The sequence below is a fragment of the Muntiacus reevesi genome, chromosome X, assembly GCF_963930625.1.
Source record: "Muntiacus reevesi chromosome X, mMunRee1.1, whole genome shotgun sequence".
Lineage (NCBI taxonomy): Eukaryota > Metazoa > Chordata > Mammalia > Artiodactyla > Cervidae > Muntiacus > Muntiacus reevesi.
Window position 1 is genome coordinate 39,689,069 of NC_089271.1, and position 21,092 is coordinate 39,710,160.

The 21,092-nt window shown below is 35.5% G+C and overlaps 1 protein-coding gene across 5 annotated transcripts in view; it reads left to right on the forward strand.

Moving 5' to 3' along the window:
- The window catches only part of USP9X (ubiquitin specific peptidase 9 X-linked), a 115,874-nt gene extending 96,208 nt beyond the window's left edge, over positions 1-19,666 (forward strand). For 3 of the 5 annotated variants that reach the window (XM_065916535.1, XM_065916534.1, XM_065916537.1), the window contains exons 33-45: positions 2,554-2,727; positions 5,362-5,503; positions 6,701-7,454; positions 7,828-7,951; positions 8,449-8,674; positions 9,148-9,277; positions 11,877-12,062; positions 12,525-12,745; positions 12,949-13,037; positions 15,575-15,731; positions 15,942-16,202; positions 16,514-16,609; positions 18,071-19,666. In XM_065916535.1, the coding sequence (XP_065772607.1) occupies positions 2,554-2,727; positions 5,362-5,503; positions 6,701-7,454; positions 7,828-7,951; positions 8,449-8,674; positions 9,148-9,277; positions 11,877-12,062; positions 12,525-12,745; positions 12,949-13,037; positions 15,575-15,731; positions 15,942-16,202; positions 16,514-16,609; positions 18,071-18,208 (2,698 nt within the window). In that variant the 3' untranslated portion in view covers positions 18,209-19,666. The remainder of the gene's footprint in view (positions 1-2,553; positions 2,728-5,361; positions 5,504-6,700; positions 7,455-7,827; positions 7,952-8,448; positions 8,675-9,147; positions 9,278-11,876; positions 12,063-12,524; positions 12,746-12,948; positions 13,038-15,574; positions 15,732-15,941; positions 16,203-16,513; positions 16,610-18,070) is intronic. The other 2 variants (XM_065916538.1, XM_065916539.1) reach the window with 1 other exon arrangement.
- Positions 19,667-21,092: the final 1,426 nt, after the last annotated feature.

The following is a 21,092-nucleotide window of genomic DNA, read 5'->3' on the forward strand; positions in this document are numbered from 1 at the left end:
ATTTAATCTACATTCCCATCTGCTTCTTTTTAGGTTGTTTTGAAGCAGATACATAATTTCACCCATAAATATTTCAGTGTGTATCTCTAATGTCTTTTTTAACATGACCATGATACTATTGACGTGTCTTTAAAAAATTCCTTAATATCCTTGTTAATGTTTGATTTTACCCAATGACCTCATAATTTTTTGTTTTTTTACTATTAAGTTTTTTGAAATCATGACCCAAATGAAGTCCATGTGCTACAGGTGTTGATATGTCTCTGTAGTCTCTTTTTTCACCCTTGTAGTTATTTGTTGGGGATAAAAAACAAGTAAGTAGTTAACTCCATACATTTTCCCATTTGGATTTTATTGAGATCCCTGTAGTGCTGTGTTTTCCTCAGTTCCCTACAAGTCATATAAATAGGTAGAGAGAGGCTCGATCAGGTTCCACTGTTATTTTTTTCTTGTTTTGGAGTGGCTAGACAAGGCCTACCTCATAGGTGATAACAATAAGCTCAGTGAGGAGAAGTACATAATGTGTCTCTGCCTCTTAGGATAACACCCATTGATTATCATTGCCTAAGTGCACCATTTCATCAGGACTACAAAGTGGTCACATCCTAGTTTTATCATTCTTTCATTTAATAGCCAGAGTAGATCTGTAAAGGAAACATCCCCATAGCAACTTTTTGGCTAGTCTTATGTACAATTTTATAGGAAAGGTGTGATAAATACCTGGGGGGGAGGGCAGGATTTATTGTTTTTTAATTTAAAAAAATCTTCAGTTATGTCTTGATCTTATTTCTCTGACTTCATTTATTTCACCTTTTTTTTTAATTACCTCTTATGTCATGCGCTGTTCTAAAATACTGTAGTATTATACAACTACGTATCTGTACTATGTATGAAAACACCATAATCCTTCGTAGTAGTGTTTTTGTTTTTAAATAGTACTCCTTTCTTGCCTTTTTTTTTTTTTTGCTGTACCAGACAGCTTGTAGGATCTTAGTTCCCCAACCAGGTATTGAACCCAGACCCTTGGCAGTGAAAGCGTGGAGTCCTAACCACTGGACCAGCAGGGAATTCCCTTAAATAATACTCCTTAGAATCCCTTCAGGGTATCTCCCAGACAGCTGAGAGCAGGGGAGCCAAGGGTCACCTGCCACTGCTGCTCTGGTCCACCTTCTCTGCTTCAGTCAGAGCAGCTGCCCTTTTCCCTACCAGGATACTACTTAAGATTTCTTTTGAAACCACTAGTTTATAATACAGTGACCTCCCTATGACTCACCGTATAAATTCCACCAATTTCTCTAACTAGGCCCGCTATTTAATCCACACTTACTGGCTTACACACATACACACACACACACCCCTTTCCCAGCTCTGCTTTTGCTCTTTCAGTCCCATTACCTTGCAGAACTCTCACCTTCCTCTCTGACTATTCAAATTTTCTTTCTTTCCCTAGCTTGTCCCATCTCTGCCATAAGGCTTTTAGCATTTCTGTTCTTTCTCTTCCAGATTATTACTCTTAAACTTTTTGAACTTTTGTCTTAAAATTTGTTATTCGGTTATAATTATCACTCTTCTTGTAATATATTTGCTTTTTTTTGGCTTCTCAGTTAATTGTTCCCTATGTTAGTGGAGCTCTCAATTTGTCTAGACTAGCACTTTTGGATTATCTACACTTTAGACCTGTGATGTACTCCAGGTACATGTGGGTGAGTTAACCACATTTTGCACCCCTAATTTTTTATGCTGGAAAATTTCACACCAGCAGAAAAGGTAACGTAGTATAAGAATCGGCCTTTATGATGCATATTCTTCACTCAGATTTACCAGTTGTTAACATTTTGCCATATTTGCTTATGGGTATACTTGAGTTTTGGGTTTTGTTTGTTTTTTCTAAACTAGTTGATAGTTGCAACTAGTACTCTTGATCCCCTTATATGCCTCAAAATGTATCCTCTAAGAATAAGGACATTTTTCTACATAATATTTAATACAATTATCACATGCATGAAATTTAGTATTCAGTAATGTCTAATTCATCAGTATATACTCCAATTTCCCCAAAATAGTCTTTGTAATTTTTTTCCCCCAATTTCAGACTGGTTTCCTAGAAGGAATCACAAGAATTTGGTTGTTAGCTCTTCAGTCATCTCTAAATTAATCTCCCTAATTTGTCATGACCTTTATGGTACTTTATTGATTTGTATGATTATTTCCTCATGAGTAGATTCAGGTTAAACTTTTTTGGGGAGAAGAAATACCTCTGAATGCAGTGCAATGAGAAATATAGTAACATCACCTATGTAGTTTTTCTTTGTAGTTTTGTGGTATTTCTTTCCTATTAAAGTACCACTTTTACTGTGAATCTGAATTTCTCCTCCACAGCAATCAATACATAAAGAGCATTCCTTTTTTTCCTACTTCGTCATGTAATTGAGGAATAAAATCTCAGTTTATATGTGTTATTTTGGTTGTATTGCTTTTTTTCCTGAAAAATATATGGTATTTATTGTTCTGGGAGTGTCGCACATTACATATTTTACTCCATTCATTTCTTAGGCTTTGGGGTGAGCCTGTTAATCTTCGTGAACAACATGATGCTTTAGAATTTTTTAATTCATTGGTGGATAGTTTAGATGAAGCTTTGAAAGCCTTAGGACATCCAGCTATGCTAAGTAAAGTCTTAGGAGGTTCCTTTGCTGATCAGAAGATTTGCCAAGGCTGCCCACATAGGTGAGTACTAATTGCATACTTTATATGTATGTTGTACTGTTTATTATTAATTATGTAAACAAGTGAAATATGCTACCGATTACTAAATACCTGAGATGGGATGAATAATATATTGTGCATACCTTACTATTGGGGGGGGTTGTTTGTTTTCTCATTTTATTACAGTGAAGTTTAACAGAACAGAAAAGTTACATGACCTTTGTGGATCTGTTTGGTTTTGTCAAATAATACTTGGTTCCTTTAACTCCACCTAAGCTCTTACTATTTTATACTCTTATATGTCCTTATGTATGATCATGCCTAAGAAGATACATGGCATTTTGCATATACGGGTATTACTAATGAATTTTTCCTTTATCTTAAAATAGTTAATAATATTGTAAATATGTTAAGTTTAGATGACAAGTGTGGGGCATTATTTCCTATACAAATGAAATACTGACTTTTTAAAAATAGCATTGATTCACTGTCTTTGTCTTTAAGGTATGTTTCCCACACAAAGCATTTGTAGCGAAAAATGACTATAAACAAATTTGTTTGGATTTTTTCTTAAAAGGGAAGTTGATTAAGAACTTATTGAAAATAGTTAAAATAACTATTAAAGTTTATTACTGACAGATACACGTTTACGACTACTTTATGGAAGTTTTACTTTGGAACTTCTCTTGTGTGTCATCAGTTAATTAATATTAGTTATTGAAGTCCCTTCTCACCAAAATATCACAGTAAGAGGTAGTATTTTCTACAAGGACACAACTTAACAACTGAACAACAGCAACAAAGGTTGTGTGTGTGTATGGTTAGTGGGGGGTGCTTCATTTTTGAACCATTTTAGATTCATTTCATTTTGGAAATGATTGAGGGAGTGGTAATATTATATATAAATGTTAAGCTATTCATTCTGAATGAGGCCATAAAATTATTTACACAGACTGGGCAACTTTTGCTTCTTTTGAAAGACCTTGTGCATTATTAGGTGGACCATAAAATTGTCGTTTTAACCTCTTGTTTTTATACTGATTTTAAAAAAATTTTCTGGCTATCTGTTTTGGTCAGTTTGTCTTGGTTTCTTATAGACAGTTTTCAAAATTATTGGGAAATTACTGGTTTTCTTTGCTAAGTGAAAATGTCCAGAGAACATATACTCTTCTTTTTTTTTCTAGTTTATAATTTTTTTTTCATTTATTAGTTGGAGGCTAATTACTTTACAATATTGTAGTGGGTTTTGTCATACATTGACATGAATCAGCCATGGAGTTACACATATTCCCCATCCCGATCCCCCCTCCCACCTCCCTCTCCACCCGATTCCTCTGGGTCTTCCCAGTGCACCAGGCCCGAGCATTGTCTCATGCATCCAGCCTGGGCTGGTGGTCTGTTTCACCCTAGATAATATACATGTTTTCGATACTGTTCTCTACTCTTAAGTAAAATTCCTGAAGTTCAAATACCTACTCCACAACTAAACTAGTCCTGTTCCATGCTAGAAGGTTACATAAATGAGAGTCCTGTGACAGTCTGTTTTAGGGTATTTATCTAGAATAACCGTTAACAAACTATGGACCATAGTTCAAGTCCAGCCCTGCATCTGTTTTTGTAGAGTTTTATTGGCACATACCCACTCCTTTACCAGCTGTCTGACTGCTCTCACTGTAACAACAGACTTGAGTAGTTGCTATAGGGACTTCATGGCCCGAAAAAGCTGGTACTATTTACTGTCTGGCCTTTTACATACAGAAAAACTTTGCTGACTTCTCATTTTCAAATGACCAATTTTTTACCTGAAATCATAAAATCGAGCTTATTTTTCCTCATCTATGGGCTGTTCCCTAGTTATCATAACAGTTTGCTTAATACTTCATATTCCATTCATGTCACTTATAAATGCCTTTTTCACTAACTAAATTGAAAAGCCCTTAATATGAGGGACCGTCTTAAACACCGACTATCCCACAGTGCTTTATACATGGTAGGCACGGCATATATTTGTTCAGTGAATTAATTTAATGGTTGAGAGTGAAATTCTCACATCGCATGTTCTAAATTTATGAATATGTCTCATCACAAATCTGAAAATTCCTTTGGTAGAATATTGCCACAAGGTGGGGTTCTGGCTCCTAGTCAGATTGCTTAGCACATGTTCATTTGTATGTTCAACTTGTGCTTTAGTAATGTTTCCATTATAGAAGAGGAGAAACATTTAGAAATTTAGCTCATTTTAATCTAAACAGATGATGGCGGAAGGAGCATGGTAGATTATATAGAGATGGAGCTGTGAAGCCAAACAGATCTAGCTTCAAAACACCATTTCTCCTGGTAATCTTGGCCAAATTCACATTCTGAACCCCATTTCCCTCATCTCTGATGTGGAGATGGTGATAGAGAATATTTGTTGTGAAGACAAAGAACCTGTTATGTATATAGTGTGTAAATAATCTAATCTAGTGCCCAGCAGAGGATAAATGACCCGTAAATGGTAACTGTCATCTATTAGTACATTTTTTTGACTTAATGGGTTTTGTGTTCTATTATAAATATTGCAAAAGTAGTTTACATTGAGCCCATAACTAAGTAAGATGTTTAGAAAATTAAGGAATAAATTCTCTTTGATCATTTCTTAAATAATATCTTTAGATACGAGTGTGAAGAATCTTTTACGACTTTGAATGTAGACATTAGAAATCACCAAAATCTTCTTGATTCTTTGGAACAATATGTCAAAGGAGATTTATTAGAAGGTGCAAATGCTTATCATTGTGAAAAATGCAATAAAAAGGTATGGATTGCTCAGTTTTGTCTAAAATAATGATGGTTACATATAATGGGTTTGGAAGAATGATTGTTTTCATTTGTTCTCGAAATTTGCCCTCTTTATTCCCTGCCCTGCTTTGTTAAAGGTGGTAGCAGAGAGGTAGTTAAGATAACGGACTTAAAAGGTTTGTCAGGTAAAGACTATCGAGAGAAATTAGTGCCAGAAAGGGCTAGGGGAAACAGGTAAAGATAAGAGTGAATCACTTTAGAGGTCACAATAGCTCATTAATACCACAATCTCTTGTCTGACTTACACAGGCACCTTTCATCCATATCTGACCAGACTGCTTGAGCTCCGCAAAGCTACAGAGCTCATAGAGGAAAACATTGCTCCTCTCACATCCAGAGTTACTAACCAAGACCAAGAAGTTCGCTGAAACCAAACTGTTTTCATTGCTTTATTTAGCCACATAAGATTTCCTCTACCACCTGTATTTTTTAAACCACTTGGATCAAATTTTTTTTTGACTCACCTGGTATTGGTTTTTGTCTATGGACATTTAATAGTATCTTACTGGGCTCCCAAGCCCTCTCACCTCTAAGTCACCTGTATTATTTTGACTTTACATACCTCTTGGAGAGGTTTTAAAGTCTAGAGGTTGAGATGACCTGTAAAGTCATACCCCTGCCACTCACAGCTCTACGACTTGAGGCAGTTTACTTAAATCTCTCAACTGCTCCTCATTCTCATGCTTAAGGTTCGGTAGTACCTGCTTGAGAGGGTTGTGAGGGTTATACATGTTACTACTGGGGCAGCACTTAGCATATAATTTGATACCTAACTGCCCAATATATATTAGGTGCTGTTATTATATTTCTGTAGTTGGCTCACAGGAAACCACACCTTCATTAAAATAACAATAAATATCAAACAGATAATAATGGTTAGATAATACTGCCAATATTGAAATCAGGCAGTGAGTAAATCACTAATTTTTGCAGTTTGTAGCAAGTGGCATCAGGGTACTTCTATATTACTTGTTTTAGTTAACATTAAAACTATAAACTGACAGAATTAATCTGATTATGTTCACTATCACGTTATGTTTGCACTTAAAATTTCAAATTAATGTTGAGAATTTAACAATAGAGTTTTAAAGTTTGGTGTTTTTTTGTAGTGGATTATAAGAGAACATCTAGTAATTTGCTCTGTTCATTTTAGGTTGATACTGTAAAGCGCTTGCTTATTAAAAAATTGCCTCCTGTTCTTGCTATCCAACTAAAACGATTCGACTATGATTGGGAAAGAGAATGTGCAATCAAGTTTAATGATTATTTTGAATTTCCTCGTGAGCTGGACATGGAACCTTACACAGTTGCAGGTGTTGCAAAGCTGGAAGGAGATAACGTAAACCCAGAGAGTCAGTTGATACAACAGAATGAGCAGTCTGACAGTGAGACAGCAGGAAGCACGAAATACAGGCTCGTGGGGGTGCTTGTACACAGCGGTCAAGCAAGCGGAGGACATTACTATTCTTATATCATTCAGAGGAATGGAGGAGATGGTGAGAGAAACCGTTGGTATAAATTTGATGATGGAGATGTAACTGAATGTAAAATGGATGACGATGAAGAAATGAAAAACCAGTGTTTTGGTGGAGAGTACATGGGAGAAGTATTCGATCACATGATGAAGCGCATGTCATACAGGCGCCAGAAAAGGTGGTGGAATGCTTACATACTTTTTTATGAACGATTGGACACAATAGACCAGGGCGATGAGTTGATAAGATATATATCAGAGCTTGCTATCACCGCAAGACCCCATCAGATTGTTATGCCATCAGCCATTGAGAGAAGTGTACGGAAACAGAACGTGCAATTCATGCATAACCGAATGCAATACAGTTTGGAATATTTTCAGTTTATGAAAAAACTGCTTACATGTAATGGTGTTTACTTAAATCCTCCTCCAGGTAAGTAACAAGAATTTATCTTCTTAGTAACAAAGCATTCCTCCTCTTGCAGGATTTCTTAGCAAGCGTCAATATGTTTGTTTTCTTTCTGATTGTTTTCAAGTCCTATTTCAGATGACTGTTATCTTTGAGCATTATATATTGTCTGGGTATTTAGAGACAGAGGAGCTTTTGTTTGTTATATAATAATTTGTTTTTATTTACTCAAGCACTAATTGAAGTGTGCTTTAATGAACAGAATTATTTCATAAGTAGCCTCAGAGGGGTTTTAACATAGTTGGGACTTGGAAAATTGTAGGTAATGCAGATTTGTATGAAAATGGGGCTTGGGCATAAAAATTTGACTATTTTTTAATCTGCACTTTTTTTATAGGGCAAGATCACCTGTTGCCTGAAGCAGAAGAAATCACAATGATTAGTATTCAGCTTGCCGCTAGGTTCCTCTTTACCACAGGATTTCATACCAAGAAAATAGTCCGTGGCTCCGCCAGTGATTGGTACATTGTTTTGGATTTTCATTCCTATTATTATTGGCATTTAGTTTGGTTCTTTAATATACTGCTTTATTTTTTCCAAGCCCTAATAATCTTGTTTCAGATTTGGAATGCAGAATTTAAAAAATCTTGGTAGCAATAGTGAAAGAAATCATAATTAAGTAATTCCTGAGATTAAATGTGGCCCTTTATTACTCAAGAGCCGACTTCTGTTATAGTGTATATCATATCTTTGACTTCTGTGTACAAAACATTACAGGATAATACTTAAAGGTTATCTAATCACAAAATTATCACATTTTAGCTTCCCTAGATTACATTCAGCCGTAGATTAAAAAGGTAAAAACTTAAAATGAATTTGTTTCTAGTTGTGGAAGTTTAGAGACCATTTATATCATACCTTGATTTAACAGTATTTACTTAACTATTCTAGTAGTAAGATGTTAATGGGGGTTATCGTTTTTGTCATTGAAGCTCATATTTTGTTTGTTTTGTCTTAGGTATGATGCATTATGTATTCTGCTTCGTCACAGCAAGAACGTACGTTTTTGGTTTGCTCATAATGTCCTTTTTAATGTTTCAAATCGCTTCTCTGAATACCTTCTGGAGTGCCCTAGTGCAGAAGTGAGAGGTGCATTTGCAAAACTGATAGTTTTTATTGCACATTTTTCCTTGCAAGATGGGCCATGTCCTTCACCTTTTGCCTCTCCAGGACCTTCTAGTCAGGTAATTGCCCAGTTTACTTCTAATGATTAAATGCTTACACATGAATTCTGTTTCCTGGAAGCTGAAGCCACACATATGTGCATCTGTTTGGGATGTTTGCCTAACAAATGTGCATGAGCATGTAATAACCATGTGATCTGATGCCTCAATGTCTATGAGTTCCATTAAAAAGTACTTCCCAGCAATGAGTAGTGACTATTGCTTCTTTAAAAACTTAATGGAATTTTCTGTTAATTTGGTTACATTCAGTGGCTTAGTTATACACTTACTGTTATATGTTATACATGAATTTTAATTCATCCCCTTTCCTAAAAAAGCAACCCTTTTTAATCGTTCTTGTGTGATCAGCCCTTCCAGAAATATCTGCCTATATTTAACATGTATATGTACATCTTCCTTTTTTATGTGAAGGAAATTATATCGTACCTGCATCTTGTTGCTAGAAAAACAACCAATGTTTTCATCTTTTACAGGCTTATGACAACTTAAGCCTGAGTGATCACTTACTAAGAGCAGTATTAAATCTGCTGAGAAGAGAAGTTTCAGAGCATGGGCGTCATTTACAGCAGTATTTCAACCTGTTTGTAATGTATGCCAATTTAGGTAAGAATTTAAGTTTTTGTAATTTTGTTTTAATGTATTAAGTAATGAAATCATTTAAGTCTAGTGATGAAATATAACCTGGTCTGAAATAGAAAGTGTTTCATAAAACCTATTATGAATTTTATCTGAAACTTTTTGCTACATTTTTTACCTTGTACTTTTATTTATGCATGTGTCTTATCTCTGCTCAGACACAGGTCAGAATCTGTATCTTAGTCATATTTTTATCTCCCTAAAGCAGTGGTGCTAGACCTGGTTTTTTGAAAATACTGATTCCTAGGCCCCATCCCAAACCAACTGAATAAGAATTCTCAGAACTAACACGAGGAATCCACATTTTCAAAAGGCCCCAGATGATTGTGTAATATTCACCAAGTTTGGGTAAAGGATTTAGTCTATACTTAAGTTTTGGTTTGAAGTAAATGAAATTAAAAGTTGGGGATAATGTAAATATTCACTTAAATTACCTGTTATTTATGTTAAATTCTAAACCCAAACATTACTGTCATTCTAGGGTTTGTGTGTGTCACTAATCACCATTGGTCCATAACCCTTTTAACACAGCAACATTCTACTTTGTATTTGTCTTCTTTTCCCTTACCTCCCCATACTAGAAATACTTGCATATTTGCAGTTGAAAAGAATATTTATTACACAAACAAGCGTAAGGGGAATCTGTACTTTACACTTAGATATGCTAAATCATAGGCATTTATAAAAATTCTACTCTGTTCAACTCACTTTTTTAGGTATTCCCTGTCTAAAAAAGCATTCATCATTTGTCCATAATGTAATCTAAAGTTTTGCTGCTGAAAGCAAATACAGGTCTATAAACTTTAATGCAAAATCCTTAGGACCAATAGGCTTTGGGGTTCAGAACTGTTCAGGTTTAAGTGCATATACCATGAATTATGTAACATCCCTGGAGCAGTGTCCAGAACAGCACTTTGTAATCACACACATGAATATTCACATTGAGAGGGGCTGGATGGAAGACTGTAATAGCTTTTGTCAGTTTAGGCCAGATTTTCAAACCAACTTTATGAGTGAACTTGTTTATATTGATGAAAAGAGCTGTTTGAATCTAGGGATTTCAAATAAGGGATTGTGGACTTGTATTTATTATACTTCTTGGAACATGGCAATAAATAAGACTGTTACTTTCTAATGGGGTATAGAAGCAAATTAAAGGGTACTTGCCATAAAATATGTTTGTGACAATAATGGGGAAAATACCAGATTTGGGGAGTGTGTGGGACTTAATGGAGAAATTGATTATAGGAATTGGTTGAATTTTTCCATCCAGAGTGAACAGCAGGTACAGAGACTTGGAAGTAAATTCACCATGGCTCATTGGAGGAAATGAAAGGTTATTCAATCTGACTAGAATTGATGTAATATGGGGATGGCAGGAGCGGTGAGCAGAATTCTCTAATTGTGCTATTCTGTCAAGCCTTGAGAGATTCTGGACTTTATCTTGAGGGCATTGATGATCCATTATAGAATTTTGAATAGATGTCTGGCTTCTAGAAAGATCATCCTGGCTGCAGTGTGAAATGGATTACAAGGAGAGTAAGGCTAGAGGATTTTTTAATCCTAGACCACCTGTCGACAGAAATGTGGCTTATACTGAGAAATTGACAGTGAGGGGGATACAAGTAGACAAATTCTGGTGCTTTTCATTAGATGCAAGGCCAGTAGGATTTGGTGATTGGATGTTCAGGGAAGGGTAACATGGAAGAGATGTTAAGAATGATGCCCAGATTCCAGCTTGATAAGCTGAGCAGGTAGTAGTGCCATGTACTGAGCAGGGGAGACACAGGAAGAACATGGACAGGGAATTTGCGTCTTTGTGACACCCAAATAGAGGTGTCCAGTAGAATAGGATCTCTTTGGAAATATTTTTGAATCAGCTGAATGAAAATAGCTGGAATTTGAAGCCATTAGAATGGGTTTGATCATCCAGGGAAGGCATACAGTGTGAGGAGATAGCCTGACATGGGAACTTGGAGGGCCATCACTTTTTAAGAGACAGGAGGAGGACTCACAAATAAGACCAAGAAGAGGTAGAAAGAAAATAAGAGAGGAACCCAAGAAAGGGTGAAATGATTACAATTTGAGAACTATCCCTTAACTTTAAACCGGAAAGAGGGGCAGAAGCCAGATAAGCATGGATTGAAGAGCGGGAAAACGAGAAAGTAGAGGGAACGAGGTTAGGCGTCTTTCGAGAAGCTTGGCTTAGAAGAAAGAAGAAAGGCAATTTATAAAAGAATTCCGATTTCTCCATTTTCGGCGTTCACCTAATGTTAAGGATTGCTGTCTAGGCTGGTCCCTGAGACTCCCCTGGCCATAGAAAGTGTCCAGAGGATTGCAGTGTCCTTTTAATACTTAACTCCAATTAGATTTTTGGTTCTTTTAATTTTTTTAATAATTATTTTTTGTATTAAGTATGATTTAATAATACTCTGAATGCCAAGTAAAAGTAATCTGATCATAAAGGTTGTAGAAAAAAATAACTACTTTATTATGAAGCCCTTCCGTCCCAGTTCTTTCATATAATTCTTCCCTTCTCTTCCTGCTTCTCCCTTCTGTACTGTAGGTGTGGCAGAGAAGACACAGCTTCTGAAATTGAGTGTACCTGCTACCTTTATGCTTGTGTCTTTAGACGAAGGTCCAGGTCCTCCAATCAAGTATCAGTATGCTGAATTAGGCAAATTATACTCGGTAGTGTCACAGCTAATCCGCTGTTGCAATGTCTCGTCAAGAATGCAGTCTTCAATCAATGGTAAAGTTAAATACTCCATTCTTTACATTGGTTTTAAAGTACTGCTGGCCATAAATAGTACCTCATTAAAAGTGATTCTGAAGAAGTTTCAGTATAAAACAAGAATCTGAAAGTCCATGCTTTGGAATATTTTATAATATTTTGAGTCCTGCACGTTTTTCACATGCTTAAAAGGGAATCTTTCTATCTACTTGCTACTGAGGTTGGTATCTTGTTTATGAAGTAGTTTAAGAACTAACTTTTAAATAAGAAAACACCAGTATTGGTGTTTAACTTTTATGTTTTATCATCTTGTTATATCTGATCATTATAATGCTTCATATTACTTTCTTTGTACTTAGGAAACGGTCTATATTATTATTTTCTTTTAAAACAATGATGAAGCTATTTTCTGTAGTGAAAGCTGGATATTCTTGGGGAGAAGCCGATTAGTTTTTCATTGATGACAAATCTGTATTCTAGGTAACCCTCCTCTTCCCAATCCTTTTGGTGATCCTAATTTATCACAACCTATAATGCCAATTCAGCAGAACGTGGCAGACATTTTATTTGTGAGGACAAGTTATGTGAAGAAAATCATTGAGGACTGCAGCAACTCAGAGGAAACCGTCAAATTGCTTCGTTTTTGCTGCTGGGAGAATCCTCAGTTCTCATCTACTGTCCTCAGTGAACTTCTCTGGCAGGTTAAAGGAAAATATACATTCATATGTCTCTATAACTTGTTATTTTGTTTTTATTATATTTTTAAGTATAACTGACTTTACAGTTATACTAGTTTTAGGTGTGCAACATAGTGATTTGATATTTTTATACCTTACACATTACAAAGTGATCACCACTGTTGCTGCTTTAAATAAGGTCTTCACCATGTTTTACCTGTTTTTAGGTGGCATATTCCTATACTTACGAACTCCGGCCCTACTTGGATCTGCTTCTGCAGATCTTGCTGATTGAGGACTCCTGGCAGACTCACAGGTAGCTACCCTTTTTTTGTTTCTTGCCCAGTTCTTAGAGTAAGTGAAATTAACAGCACATTTATTCTTTTTAACCTCTTGGAAGTCTAATAAATGTTTTATTGTAAAACTTAAGGATGAATAAAAAGGTTCCCCCTTCCCTCACAACTTCATTTTTTTTTTCCCTCTCATTGCCCAAGTTGCATACTTAATGTACTAACCTTCTTCTTTCAATTGGCGTTATGTTTTTTATTTGGAGGAATTTTTTGGTGAATGTTTCCATTTCATCAGTGATGCTCTAGAGTTATTTTAGGATTGGATTACGTTAGTTTTAGAATTACATGAAAGTCCCTTCGGTAAATAAGTATAGGCGGTTCCCAATATTCATAGTAGTTAATTTAGATCTGAAAGTCAGTATGAACACTGAGCAAGTACTAGGTCATTGCTCCCGGGAGATACACAAAGTTAGGTTCATGCAAGCCTCTGGGCACATTTTTTTTCAACCAATCAATACATAACCTTTTTAAAATTGTGTTCTGTTTAAAGAAATCTTATTTAATATATATTTAAGAATTTGTTGGGAAACCATTAAGAATTTGTATAGTAGACTGCTTCCTCTCTGTCACTATAACTAAAACAGAAACCTGAAAACAAATTCTGTAACAACAAAAAATAAAAAGTCTTGAGTCTTAGTGTGGATTGCAAATGCCAGAAATCATGAAATAATATTTTCAAATTATTCATCAAAATTAACAATCATAGTTTTCAAACAGTTAATATTACAAAAATCAGATTAAACCAGAAATCCGTTTCCATTAAAAACAAAATTTAATAGTTCCAAAACTGTAGCTGTTTATTTTGAACACTACCAGTACCTTTCTCAATATGATCAGAGGATTTAAAACTTATGAGTCAGTTGAAATGGAATCTTAAGTTTTCACTATTTTCTTTTGAAAATATTGTAAATATGTATAGCTTTAAACCAGTTAGCCATATCTTAGCCCTAATTAGAATAAGTAATAACGCTAAAAGCACGTGTGCTGGTTTAAACATGAGAGTTTGTTTTTTGTGTAATAAGATTGTTGTTATGATTCCCTGGCATCAAGCTTGAAAATAATTTTCTCATAGTGGGCTATTAGTCATTCAGTAAACTGTGTATTTATGGAGCATCTCCCATGGGCTTGGCACTGTTAGGCATTGAAGAACAACGGAGGCAAAGATAATATTGATAAAGATGGCATTTGTGAAGCAGTTGATTCGTTATCACTTGAAAAAATTGAAGGTAAAAACAGAAAATACACTGCAGTGTTTCAGATTAAATAGCAGGAAGCCTGTACGTGGTTGATTATGTGGCTGAGATGGTTTAACTTTGCAGAATTACAAAGTTACTTCCAAACAAAATGAATTTTATGAATGCATGTAATATAAAAAAGACAAAACTTGCCTTTTGATTTGAAATATTCTATTAAGTAAAATATACAGTGTATAAAAGGTTTTTTAAAATTACTGACTATACAGGTAATGTTTCTTTATTGAGATAAAATTCACTGTTTTTTTTAATTTATTGTTTGAACCATTTTGAAATATGCAATTCAGTGACTTTTAGTATATTTAGTGTTGTGCAACCATTACCACTGTCTAATTCCGTTCATTTTCATCACTCTGGAAGGAAAATCCAAACCCAGTTAAGCAGTCACTTCCTCGTCCTCCTATCCCCCAGCCCCTGACACCCACTTGTCTGCTTTCTGTCTATAGGTTTGTCTATCCATGGGCAAAATACCCAGGACTTGGATATTCCGTTCATCTCCTATGATCAGAATCATACAATATGTTCTTTTGTATCTGGCTTCTTTCATTTAGCATGGTTTTCAAATGCATCCATGTTAGAGTACATATATGTAATTTCATCCCTCTTCATGACCGAATAATATTCTGTTGTATGGATACACATTACATTTTATCTATTTGTTCATTTGTTGGTGGATATTTGAATTGTTTCCACCTTTTGGCTACTGTGAAGAATACTGTTGTGAACATTCATGTACACGTTTTGTATTTTCAAAAAACCACCTGTTTTCAATTCTCTTTTTATATAGCTCAGAGTAGAATTGGAGGCAGGTAATTTTTAAAAGACCTTTTGAAAAATTGGAAGTATTCATAACAAGATTTGCTGTTTTAACCATTTTTAAGTGTACAGTGTTGTGTTACCATCACTGCTATCCATCCCCAGAACTTTTTCATCATCCCAAAGTGAAACTCTGTGCCCATTATTCTTGCTTTCTCTGAGAAAGCAAGAATATTTTTGCTATTTTGTCTATTTTGAATACCTCATGTAAGTGGAATCACACAATATTTGTCATTTTGGATCAGAAATAAGTTGGTTCTAGGCAGCCACATGACCTTGGGTGCAAGCCTTTTAACCTCTTATTTCTTATGTGTTTAAGTATTAGATCACATGACTACATTAAAGACCTTTATTGAATGGCCCATAGTAGGTACTTAGTAAATGTTAGCTGCTATTTGATTTTAGAAGTTCTAATTTATGTCGTTTCCTTTCAGAATTCACAATGCACTCAAAGGAATCCCAGATGACCGAGATGGGCTGTTTGACACAATTCAGCGCTCTAAGAATCACTATCAAAAGAGAGCATACCAGTGTATAAAATGTATGGTAGCTCTCTTCAGCAATTGTCCTGTTGCTTACCAGATTCTACAGGTGAGAGTTTTTTCTCTGTGTGTCTGTGTATGTAATTTTGTAGAAACCTCTGTCTGTGTGTGTGTGTGTATAATTTTGTAGAAACCTGAATCTGATTTAAAGATTGTTTTAAAAGAAGAGAATTATGAGAATTTGGAGTTGTCGTTTCAAGTTAACTTTGAAAAATATTGCAAAACCTTTTTACATGCATAGCTTTCTTTTCTTTTGAAGGGCAATGGAGATCTTAAAAGGAAGTGGACCTGGGCAGTAGAATGGCTTGGAGATGAACTTGAAAGACGACCATACACTGGCAATCCTCAGTACACTTATAACAATTGGTCTCCTCCTGTGCAAAGCAATGAAACATCAAATGGTTATTTCTTGGAGAGATCACATAGTGCTAGGATGACACTTGCAAAAGCTTGTGAACTCTGTCCAGAGGAGGTAAAAAAAGCCACCAGTGTGCAGCAGATAGAAATGGAAGAAAGCAAAGTAATTCTTTACTTTATAGGCCAGTGTTTATATATTAATGATAATGGGGCGGGGGGTTATGTGGAGATTTTGTTTGCTTTAATATGTATACTATATGTGGTCTTAATTTAATGAGGGAGTCTTCTTTTAAAGTAATTTGGGGGAGATTGCCTGAATCTAGTATTTCTGAAAGAACCCAAATCAGGTTTCTTTCAGTTATTTTATCTGTATTAAAATTTGTTAGTGGGTCGGTTTTTTAAAGATTTTATTTCAAACCCCCCAAAAACCGAATTTGCCTAAATAATTCTTTATCTTTAAATATTTAAAATCAGGAGCCAGATGACCAAGATGCCCCGGATGAGCATGAGTCACCTCCACCTGAAGATGCCCCGTTATACCCCCACTCACCCGGATCTCAGTATCAGCAGGTATATCAGGCTTAGTTTGGGTTTTTATCCCCTAGAATTTGTACACATTATTTATAGGATGGCTAAGTTTTTTGTTGCCAATGTAAAGTAATAGGGGGATAATCTAGACCAGCTTTGGGGGCATGATCAAAAGAGGAATAGCTGGCATGGGGTCACAGTGTGACATGTTTGCATTTCCCCTGTGATGTTTCCTGGTCAAATATATGCACCCCTCTTGTACTTACTAGATGAAGTTAGTAAAAACTATGATTAATTGTATCAATATAAAATGATAATCTTTAGTATAATGGATTAAGATGACATTTCCTGGTAGGCCAAGTCTGTGAGTAGAGGCATGAAACAAGGCAGTGAAGGAAGGCCCTGGATATGGCAATGAAGGAAGAACTGTTTGCTTACATAGCATAACCAAGACTTCAATGACAGTAAAAAATTATTGGAAAAAAGTCAGGGATTTGACAGATTTCCCTGAATTTTTTTAGAAGATCAGTAACTAAATTTAGATGAAACTTTCTAAATGAGAATGTGTCTTAAGTCCCAGGTGTGACTAATTTTGATCTTTTGTGGCAGTGATTCTGGAACAAGCATTGGAATCCCCTGGTGGGCTGTTGTGGTGGGGGGGGGGTACCTCAGAGTTTCTGATTCAATAGGTCTAGGAGATGGAAGCAGAAAAATCTACTTTTCTAATGAGTTCCCAGTTGATGCTGCTGCTGGTCTAGGAACCATGCTTTCAGAGCCATTATTTAAGCATTCTTACAGTTCATAGTAGAGGTAGAAGCATGCTGGATAATTAGAAAATGCATATTCAAGATATTTATTTTCCTAATAGAAATTACAGAAAGTGAAAGCCTAAAATCTTCTTGGCTTACCTGGTGGGAATGTACAGAAAAATGTTTCAGGGGTTTAAAACATTAAGGACCAAAATCTAGCAGAAGAGTTACTTCCCTCAGCCCTGAGAAAGCTCACGCTTAATCATGCCTGATTAATCCATTATCTTCAATGTTGTTTTGTTTTCATTAACATCATTCTGTGTTGAGGGTTGTTGCTTATGAGGATTTCATATGATCATTTAGTCAGATTTTTCATAGAAGTTACATGCTTAGAGTGAGAATGGATGTGTTCTGGCTCTTTTGTGAATTTTTTTTTTTTTTTTTTTTTTTTTTTACCACAAGCAATAATGGGCTGTGTTATCCCTTATTTGTCAGACTTGAATGTGAATAATTTTGGACACTTAAAATCACTTTGGCCAAAGAATCACACCTACGCTGCTCTTACTTGGGGCTTTGAGGCTGTCTTTTCTGTTTCAAACCAATGTTTCTCATCATTAGCCTACGCGTATTTACTCGTTAAGTCCCAGGAATAAAAGGAAATGTTTACATTTCCACAAACTTCAGCCTATGGTCTTTAAAGTTGAAGTTCAATATATTAAAAGTTTTAACATGCAGATCTTGTCTCCCCTCCCAGAATAACCATGTGCATGGACAGCCGTATACAGGCCCAGCGGCACATCACATGAACAACCCTCAGAGAACTGGCCAACGAGCACAAGAAAATTATGAAGGCAGTGAAGAAGTGTCCCCACCTCAGACGAAGGATCAGTGAAATGCACATGATTAACTGGTTCCATCAAGACTGTGCACCCAGGCCTTACAGTCCAACCTTTTTCTGTGTCTGGCTAATATTTAAAACTAGAAAAAACTATTCCTAATCAATATGGAGTGGAAAGTTTATTCACTGTCTTATCTGCAGAAATTTGCTGTCAATATATAACTCGCCTGCAGTGGAAAGTGTATAGTGTTTTGTAATAAATGGCCTGATGCTAATGTGTAAATGGCAAAGGTGTATATAGTATATTAATGTCTGACTGTTAATTCTTAAGCGAGACTTTTTTCTTGATGAGACTCACAGATCTACAAAACCTACAAAAGTTAATTTTCTTGTTATACCCATTGCACTCTGCAACCAGTGTTGCCTGCCTGACGGCAGTTGGATCAACTCCTTTACAAAAACAAAAAATAAACCAACAGCAACAAACCAGAGCCCATCCATGTCAGCCACACCAATAGTTTCATGTTAATTCTTTGCCACTGGAGTCAGTTTTATTATGAGCAATGTAAGGCTGGTAACCTTTAAATTATTTGGTTGATGTGGAAAATTGGTGATGTAACATTGTTTCTAGATCTTTTTCATTGCCTTTTTATTCTGATGTTAGGTTAATCACTTTGAAGCTATAGTTACGCTGTAACATTTAGCATGGCTTCACACCAGGTTAGTGTAGCCAATGAGGAAAAAATTACCGTAATGACAGCAGTTGTCCCAGTGTGACAGCTGTATTGCTCAGAGCTTTTCCTTCTTACACCTAGAATATAAAATAGAAAAACAAGGGGAGAAGTGTGTTAAACAGATGGATTTCAGTTACACATATGTTGCTTACATCTTAATGTTTGACAATTCAATCTCTGGGTGGGATAAAGAAACTTTAAGTGTCAGTAATGGGAATTTTAAAAGATTTAAAACAAATATGCAAAAATTTGCTATGCCAGGATGCTCGGAGCATAATAGAAGACTGTATTTGGTGTGCTTGTTTTGTTTCTTTTGTAGAGCTTACTAGGAGAACCTTCTAAAACTTGCCTTCTGCTGGATCCCAGGGAAGCGGAAGTCCTCAGAAACCCACAGTACTTGGAATACCACTGCACCAAGATGTTTGCTGAGCTGCTGCTCAGTCACAGTTTTTACTTGAAAGCAAGAGTTGTCCTAGCTCCTTTTCCATTATTCCAAAAATTTTCATGTTTGAAGCAGGGTCTAATTAAAAAGAAAACTGGTTAATATAATTGAGGTATCAATATCAGAATAAACATTTAAGATGATAAATTCATCAGCTAATACTGTATTTAAAAGAGAATTGGTAACTTGAATGTGTGTAATTTTTTGGAACCTGTCTAAAAACCAAATACCCCTGCAAACAGATACAGTCCACCCTATTCTATTTAAATATTTTGCTGTTTTATTTTATAGAAATTATTTTGCTGAATTCACAAATAGAATTTGATTTAAGAAGAACTTTTCGTCCTGTGGTGTGTTTCTGGGTTTTTTGTCTTTTTTTTTTTTAAGGACTGCATATGAAGGTTAATTCTGTGCATAACACACCTAGACATGACCCTGAATTCAGGAGTTCAGTCCCATTGAGTTTTTGTGCACAGAAAGATTTGACCTTTGGCCCTTGACTGGAGATTTAAGACAAAAACAGGATGTTGACACTGTAAAAGTTTCCTAACATAATCAATCTTGTACTTTTTGTATGTTTTTTATATACATGTATATTTAATGAGCACAAGCTTGGTTGTATTTTTTACAATTCAGTTAATAGGCAAATGTTTTGTCAAAAAGGCTATAGTTGGAATTGAACAAAGCAGAAACAAAATTGAGAATTTGTTATTTTGTGATTAAAGGGGGCAGGTATTTAAGATAAAGCTTTGGATATCTTATTTGCAGTACTCTAGTCAATCTGTGCTTCTAGGTTTTCTATAACATTAGGAAAATTTGGCACCAGATAGAGCCTGTTTTTACCTTGAGTATATTACATATGAGTTTAGGTGTGAGCCAAAGTCATACACACTATCTGCAATTCCAATTGGTAACTTTAATTTAGAAGTTCCTCAATTCCAAGTTGACTTAACAATGAGCAAAAATAGGTTAAATTTATTTGAACAAGTTGCTATCATAAATTACACCATCTAACCATCTGAGGTGATTTGTGTGTATCCTGGTCCTTAACAAAAGTATGTAATATACTTAATTTAAAAACGAATGACTTCCTAGACGTCAAAACTTGACATTTTAAAAGGCTGTGAATTTTTCTCCTTGGAGGGAGATCCCACCTTGGCTGCTTTGAGGGCTTGTGAATCCTTCCCCACTCCACTTGAGAAAGAGTGGTCTGTGCTGTGATCAAGATCTAGGGAAAGTGAATGGAAAGAGTTAGTTTTGTTTGTTTGTGCAAATTATTTTCTCTATTTAACTCTTAAGCAAGCACTAATGTATAACTGAAAATTTTAAGATGCATGTTATTGTAAGAGCAACATAGCGGTGATTTTGAGGTCTTTCTCTGAAAACAAATGGCACATTTTAAACTTCAAGTCTTCAAAGTGCCTACAGATTATTTAATTCTCCCTCAACTGATTTCTTGAGCCATATATATATTTCCTACTTTAAATGTTTGTTGCAGAATCACTAGTCTTCCTTTCAGAGAAGTACCCCCGAAAATTCTAAATGGCGTGGTTACTTTATAGGAGACAGTAGAATCTGTTAACATAAAGACTGAAGATACTTGCATTGTTAATCTGTGTGAACAAGGGCTTTGCCCTATTGGATCTAAGTATTTCAGTGCACAACTTGGCAAAAACCATACTGCTGCTGTTTCTAAGCCCTCTATCAACCAAATTTTCATGTTCAGCATTGTCGAGGCAGAAATAAGAACTTCCTCATATTT